Source organism: Lolium rigidum, chromosome 4 (genome assembly GCF_022539505.1).
Source record: "Lolium rigidum isolate FL_2022 chromosome 4, APGP_CSIRO_Lrig_0.1, whole genome shotgun sequence".
Classification (NCBI taxonomy): Eukaryota; Viridiplantae; Streptophyta; class Magnoliopsida; order Poales; family Poaceae; genus Lolium; species Lolium rigidum.
Genome location: NC_061511.1, coordinates 227,696,474 through 227,703,546, shown reverse-complemented (window position 1 = coordinate 227,703,546; position 7,073 = coordinate 227,696,474). Strand labels below are relative to the sequence as shown.

The 7,073-nt window shown below is 48.7% G+C and overlaps 2 protein-coding genes across 2 annotated transcripts; one reads left to right on the top strand and one right to left on the bottom strand.

Annotated features, from left to right (window-relative positions):
• Positions 1-866: 866 nt before the first annotated feature.
• Positions 867-1,694, bottom strand: LOC124648345 (transcription initiation factor IIB-2-like). The gene has a single exon (XM_047188129.1). It carries the CDS (start codon positions 1,692-1,694, stop codon positions 867-869), a length of 828 nt encoding a protein of 275 aa, XP_047044085.1.
• Positions 1,695-2,748: 1,054 nt separating this feature from the next.
• Positions 2,749-3,714, top strand: LOC124648344 (transcription initiation factor IIB-like). The gene has a single exon (XM_047188128.1). The coding sequence runs from the start codon at positions 2,749-2,751 to the stop codon at positions 3,712-3,714; it is 966 nt and encodes a 321-aa protein (XP_047044084.1).
• The last annotated feature ends 3,359 nt before the right edge of the window (positions 3,715-7,073 follow it).

Genomic DNA, 7,073 nt, shown 5'->3' with positions numbered 1-7,073 from the left:
GGGCTGAAATTTCAGGAAATCTAACCGTTTCGCGATTTGCCTCGCCGGAATCCGGCTAAATTCCGGCGAACTGCAGCCGGGGCGGGGCTGGGCGAGCATGGCCGGGGGCGGCGCGAGCACGACCGGAGCGGGGTGGGGCTGGCCGGAGCGAGGCGGGGCGGGGCGAGGGTGGCCGGGGGCGGCGCGCCATGGCCGGGGCGGGGCGAGGGCGGCGCGGTCGGGAGCGGGGCGAGGCGAGGGCGGCCAGGGCCGGGGCGGGGCGAGGACGGCCGGGGGCGGCGCGGTCGGGAGCGGAGCGGGGCGGGGCGAGGGCGGCCGGGGCCGGAGCGGGGCGAGGAGAGGGCGGCCGGGGGTGGGGCGGCCATGGCCGGGGCGGGGGAGCACGGTGGCAGGCCGGGAGTTGGCTAGAGGAAGAAGATGAGGGGAGTTTTTTTTTTGATTCGGCATATTTTGAGAATATTCCATTTTACAGGGTGAGTTTACAGGTTCTGCTAGATTGGACGCGTTTTTGGCCGGTGAAAAACGAATACAGGGTCCTCTACTCGCGTTTTAAGGGGCGAAAAAATACGGGGCCTGTTAGACATGCTCTTATCTCAGGCAATTGCATTTTCTTCTGTTGTTCTGTCCCTAAAAATTCAGCGGTACTCAGAATTTCGAATGTAAAACATAAAAATCAGAAAATTCCGGTCCATTAAACAGCATGAAACGATACAACAGATTCACCTCAACAAGTTTACTACGATTTTTCTACTCTTGAGCTCTGAATTAACTAGGCGAGATACAAAGGAAGCAGAGACAGAAACCTTACAAGAAAGACGTACAAGTCGCTAAGGCTTGTAGTCCCGGACACGACGATGACACGTCCGTCAGCCAAAGAGCAGCTCGGCGTGCGGGCGCAGCTTCCTGCAAACATTGTTGATGGTGGCCGTGGAGACGCCGGTGGCCGCCGCTACGGCCCAGAGGACGTCGGGCCTTTCGGCGCCGGCGCGCTCGAGGGCGAAGCAGACGACGCCTGCCGCAACGGACTCGCCGTTGTGCGGCACCACCTCCAGATCGCTCTCCTCCAGCCGCCGCGCCGCCTCCATCGCCGCCGTCGCCTCCCCGTCCCCCATGCCGACCAGCTGACAGAAGCGACGCATGTAGCCGGACGCGCGCACCACTCCGACGCCCGTCGCCCGGCCGGCGGCCTCCTCCCCGAGCCGCCTCCTGATGTGCTTGGCCAGCCTGGAGATCTCCACCCTTGCCGCTGCGCCGCGTTCGGCCGTCGCCGAGGCCAGCTCCTTGAGCGACCGCGGCGAGCCCTCGCTGCGGCAGGCGATGGAGAGGCAGGCCGCGTACAGTGGCTCAGTGCTCCGGACCTTGGACCAGCCCCGGAACCCCGACCACGCCCCCTCCATCTTCCTGAACACCTCCTGGGCCCGCTCCGCAGTGGCTGTTGAGAGCCCGAGCCAGACCGCCATGCTCGCAATTGTTGCCTCGTAGCCCTCCTCCGTGCCCGGTCCAGGCCCGAGCCTAAGCGTGGCGTCGACAAGCGCCGTCGAGATGCGAGGCATCTGCCCCTTCTTGTGTAGGGTCGAGGCGGCGCCGCCGAGGCGCATAGTGTTGTCGATCGCCGCCGCTAGGGTGACGTGGTCGCCGACCGGGTAGTGGAATGGTGTAAATGGTTCGATGGTGGCGGCTTGTCGGCTTGCCATTTATATATGGGAATTGGAAGCTCGGTGGCACGACGCGGCGTAGCTGGCCGTCTGATCTGAATTGAACGGTCCAGATCCTTGCCATTTTCACAATTCTTTCCTTATGTATTCTGTTTCAGGGTTTTACTTCTTTGGTTTCGTTAAATCTAGGTCATGTAGAATCTTTTGAGCCGTTTGATATCTTCTTGAGATCTGCACAAGATTGTAGACAGCCCACGAGACTACGGATGCCCTATCTCGAATACGGTATTGTATTGGAAAGAAACTAATTAAATTTGGTGACAGATACGCCGCGTTAAAATTTTAGGATAGGAGTTAATATTTTCTGCTTTCGGTACTTTTCTATTACCTATTGTACAATTACACCTACTATTTTCCGGACTTTTACATGTTGACAACTATTGTCGTGCATTCGAAAGAGGTACCTTCGACAAACAATGACGTCATCATTTTAACACGCCCGTTTCTAAAATTTTAAAAGTTGACGCTCATGAATGGAAGCGCAAATCGATATACATTTTCAGCATTGTCTTTGTTCCGATGAGAAAGCCGAAATATTTCGGAACTAAATATGTATCGATAATTTCGTTTCCTCAATTGTTTGAATTGTACTAGTTTTTGGACTATATATCAAATGCATTTTGAACTACAACTCTTCTTTTTTCCAAGAGAGTTTCTTTCTTTTTTAACTTATATAACCCCCTGTATTTATTTTTCATTGAGCTTTCTGGTTCACAAAACTCCATGAATCATGGTAAGTCCATCTAGCCGTGGCAGTTCCGGAGAAGTAGAAGCAGAAACAAACGGAACCGGATCGAGAATCCACAACTCCGAGTCGAACTGGTGTTCGCGTGCACGCGTAGGCCCCACGCACCCCGCACCGACCTAGTATGATCCGTCCATAAATAGTAGCGCACTCCTCCTCTCAGCCCGTTTCACCAAACATCGATCGTAGTCGCAAACTCACGCCGCCGCAACCCCGATCACATTGCATAGGCACCGACACCGAGCGCGCGCGCGCTAATCAAACGTACCGATCGAGCGCGCGGCAGCAATGCACAGCTCGCCGGCGGACGAGCGGGTGTACTGCCCGGACTGCCACCGCGCGACGGAGGTGGTCCTCGACCACGCCACCGGCGACACCATCTGCACCGAGTGCGCGCTCGTCCTCGACGCGCACTACGTCGACGAGGGCTCCGAGTGGCGCACCTTCAGCGACGACGGCGGCGGCGACGACCGCGACCCCAGCCGCGTCGGCTCCACGGGCGACCCCTTCCTCGATGCCAAGCTCTCCACCGGCATCACCTACGCCAAGAAGCCCGCCGCCGCCGCAGGCGCAGGCGACAACTCCAAATCCCTGCCCAGGATGTCGGTGCCCTTCGACGACGGCTCGGCCTCCGACAGGGCCCTCGTCGACGCCTTCCGCGGCATCTCCGACATGGCGGACCGGCTCGGCCTCGTGGCCACCATCCGGGACCACGCCAAGGAGACGTTCAAGAAGCTCGACGACGCCAAGGGCTGCCCGCGCGGCCGCAACCGGGACGCCGTCTACGCCGCATGCCTCTACATCGCCTGCCGCAACCTCGGCATGCCGCGCACCTACAAGGAGCTCGCCTCCGTAACCGCAGAAGGCGCCGCCGCCAGGAAGGACATCGGCAAGATGACGCTGCACATCAAGAAGCTGCTCGGCGAGGAGGACGGCCAGGTCATGGACATCGGCGTCGTGCGCGCGTCCGACTACCTGCGCCGCTTCTGCTCCAGGCTCGGCCTGGGAAACCAGGAGGTGCGCGACGCCGGGGAGGCCGTGCGGAGGCTCGAGGAGGGCCTCGACGTGCGCCGCAACCCAGAGTCCATCGCCGCCGCAATCATCTACATGGTCGTGCAGCGCGCCGGCGCCGGCAGGACGGTCAAGGACGTGTCCGTTGCAACCGGCGTCGCAGAGGGAACCATCAAGGAGGCGCACAAGGACCTAACCCCGCACGCCCAGATGCTCTTCGGATCAGCGATCGGCCCCCCATAAACGTTTTGATTCTTGGCAGCTCATTACGTATGTGTTCTTTGCACTATCTTGAGATTGGACATGTGAGATTTGTGTTCGACGACAACGCCGTTTTGTAAGTACCGAATCATTCGTCAATGAATCTGTGCTTGGTTGTGTTAGTTCCAGAGTCATGAACCGAGGTGTGTCTGATTTCAGACATACTATTTGCCAACCTAGCAGGCGACTCGTGAACGATCTCATGATCGATGAGTTGATGACGGACGTGAGAACTTCGAATAAGTTCGGGATCGGCATTTTTTTTACCGAAATTTGAAGTCCAGAGTTTCTCGTCTAAACGTACAGATATCGCCTAGTTCAAATAAAAATTATAAAATTCAAGTTTTGGTAGAATTTCTTTGAAAACTGAATCCGGGATCGCTGGATTGGAAACTCCAATAGGTGGTTTCAGCGGAGTTTCGCTGGCGGGGACTGCCACAAGCAAAGAGAGCCAAGCGGTCTTATTGCTGCAATTCTTATCAACGTGTGTCCACATATATAGGTAGTGCATATCAGACAAAGTAAACTCAACACATTTGATGCAACTTGAATTGAATGATTCTACTTCAAGATGAAGTTAGTATGCATGTGTGCCTATTAGAATTGTTGAATCTAAAAGATGTATTTGGCCATGAAAATACAACAAACAAGAAATGCAACAATTCAAGGATATCTTGACAAACCCCTAATTAACAGTCCCTCTATTCCGTAGAGAAGGCCTATAAATTTGATCAAAAGTCAAATAGTGTAAAATTTGACTATTTTTTAGAATAAAATAGAAATATTTACAATATCAAATTAATCTTACTAGATACATTATGAAAAATTATACACCATTTGAATTTTGACCAAATTTATACATCTTATTTTACTATAGCTATGTATCATAGTATTTGATTTTTTTTCTACAAACATGGTCAAACTATACACCATTTTAATTTTGACCAAATTTATACGCCTTATTTTACAGAATAGGAGTAATTCATATATTTCAATTAATTTCTATTTACATATATTTTTATTACCAGATAATCATACACTCTAGAAACCTCGGTTAGCTTTAGGGCTCTCGGGCATAATATTTAAGTGAATAAAGATAGACACAAATATATAAATATAATTTCCATCATCTAAATACAATTAAAATATTCTACGAAGATTTGTGGTTTTGTTTTTTTCTTACCTGTACGAGTTGGTCTCCCAAAAATAAACAACTATCCCCTTACTTCATTGCAATAAACATTTTTTATTGATTGAAATGCATTTTGTACGATGAATGTTAAGCTATACTAAAAATATCATGTTGATAATTTTAATATCTAATAAAAATAGTTTTTAAGTTGTATACAAAGAGTATGTTATAGTCATAAGTAAGACAATTTAGTATAAATAATTAATAGCAACGATGGATACCCAAACGGGTAGTCCTATTAAGACGAGTCGCGCCATGATACTAGGGTTGTGTGTGGCATGCCCATGGGCGCCTCCTAGTGGACTTGCACATGAAGGAAGTCGGTCAATGCGGACAAGGGTGAGTCAGACAAAGAGGATATCAACGTGAATGTCAAGTCAAGGGCTTAGCCGTGATCTGGATGATTTGATACAGTAACCAACGGGTAGATACCTGGCAGGACACGATGTCTCCTAGACGGACGTGAATAGGCATTTTTAAACCAATTACATATCTAGATTTTAAAAATGCGAAATTAAATTAACATTTATTTTACAAACACAAAACTTAGATAAACTTGACTAAACTAAGTGCACCAACAACAAGTTAAGATAGGCATGACAACGCAAGATATATAACATAACTGGTAAGCAAGATATAAGTACTTCAAGCACGATAACTATCACAAGGAAGTAAACTCGGGTATAGAGATAACCGAGTCACACGGAGACGAAGATGAATTCTCGTGTTCCCTTACACGAAGTAAGATACACCGTTAGAGATGTCACAAAGGTCTGCCGACGGCACAAAGGCTCTCCTTCTTCTCCATGCCCCTCACGAAGAGAACCCCCCTTTATTTATGGCCAGATTTTTCTCCACTCTAGAGATGGCAAGCTCCACAACCACTTCACAACATCCTTGAATGAGAAGCCCGGGCCTCTTCACAATCTTCAACGAAGAGATCACCAAGGTACTAACTGCCAAGCCAAATAGGAGGTAACCCTCCAAGAGTAACAAGCTCATGGTCTCTCACTCGAACTAATCATAATGGAAAGCTCAAAACTACTGGATGCAAAGAAAACACCAAAGATGTTCAAATCCTTCACACTCAAATACCACCAAAACAACACGTGCTAGGGAGAAATTAGAGAGGAAGAACAATGGTGGATGTCAACCAATGACTCCAATATCTAGAACGAATGGGTTCCCTCACTTAGAGGAAGAATTGATTGGTGGGGATTTTAGATCTAGCTCTCCTATTTAAAAGCTCTCAAAAATATGCAAAAATCATATGAAAAATCATAGTACAACCATGGAGTAGAAACCACAAGATGAAAGTTTTGACCTATCTATAACAAAAAAACTGATAAAACCTCCAAACTCAAAAATGCAATAGAAGATGCATAAGAATTTCGTTTTCGATGAACTTAGACTTGTTTTAAAGCTAGAAGCTCAAGAACCTCACATAGAGAAACACTAGGAATCAACAATAATAATGGGATACAAAATATTCAAATTATTGTGCTCCCTAAGACGATGTGATCAAGTTCAACAACTGAAATCCCCTCTTGATAGTGCGGCTATCTATCCTATAATCCGGTCTCCCAACAACTACCTTGACACCGGAAAAAGAAATGCCTAGCAAGGTCATACCTCTGCCTTGCGCATCCCGCTTGATCTTGATGACAACGTTCCAAACTTTATCCAAGCCATAATGCTTCACTTGATCATTGTTTCTTCGTCGGGTCTCAAAATTTGCTCCACCACTATGAGATAGCTTCATTAAGGCACATCCTCACATGTATATTGTCACCAAGTGGACGTCTAGATTTAAGCATGTGAACTTCTCGAGATACTTATCTTGAACTTTTCCTTCTCAACTTGATGACGATCACCACTTGATGTCACCCTCTGATGGTCTATATGAGTTCTTACTTTTGATGCATGCCCATGTAAAGAAACCTAACCCGCATAGAAACACAAAGAAATATAGATAAAGTGTTAGTTCATAAAGAATAACTGACAAAGCTTACCATACTAGAAGATCACTTGATCCCGTGTGGTATATTCTTTTTGCTTCATGTTGATGACCTTGAATCATATATTCACTCTTTGACTGAGTCAAACTTGTATCTTATCACGCTCTTTCACAATATCTTGAGGTACATAA

Coding starts and splice junctions, on each gene's coding strand:
- LOC124648344 (XM_047188128.1), top strand. CDS start 2,749: ATGCACAGCTCGCCGGCGGACGAGCGGGTGTACTGCCCGGACTGCCAC.
- LOC124648345 (XM_047188129.1), bottom strand. CDS start 1,694: ATGGCAAGCCGACAAGCCGCCACCATCGAACCATTTACACCATTCCAC.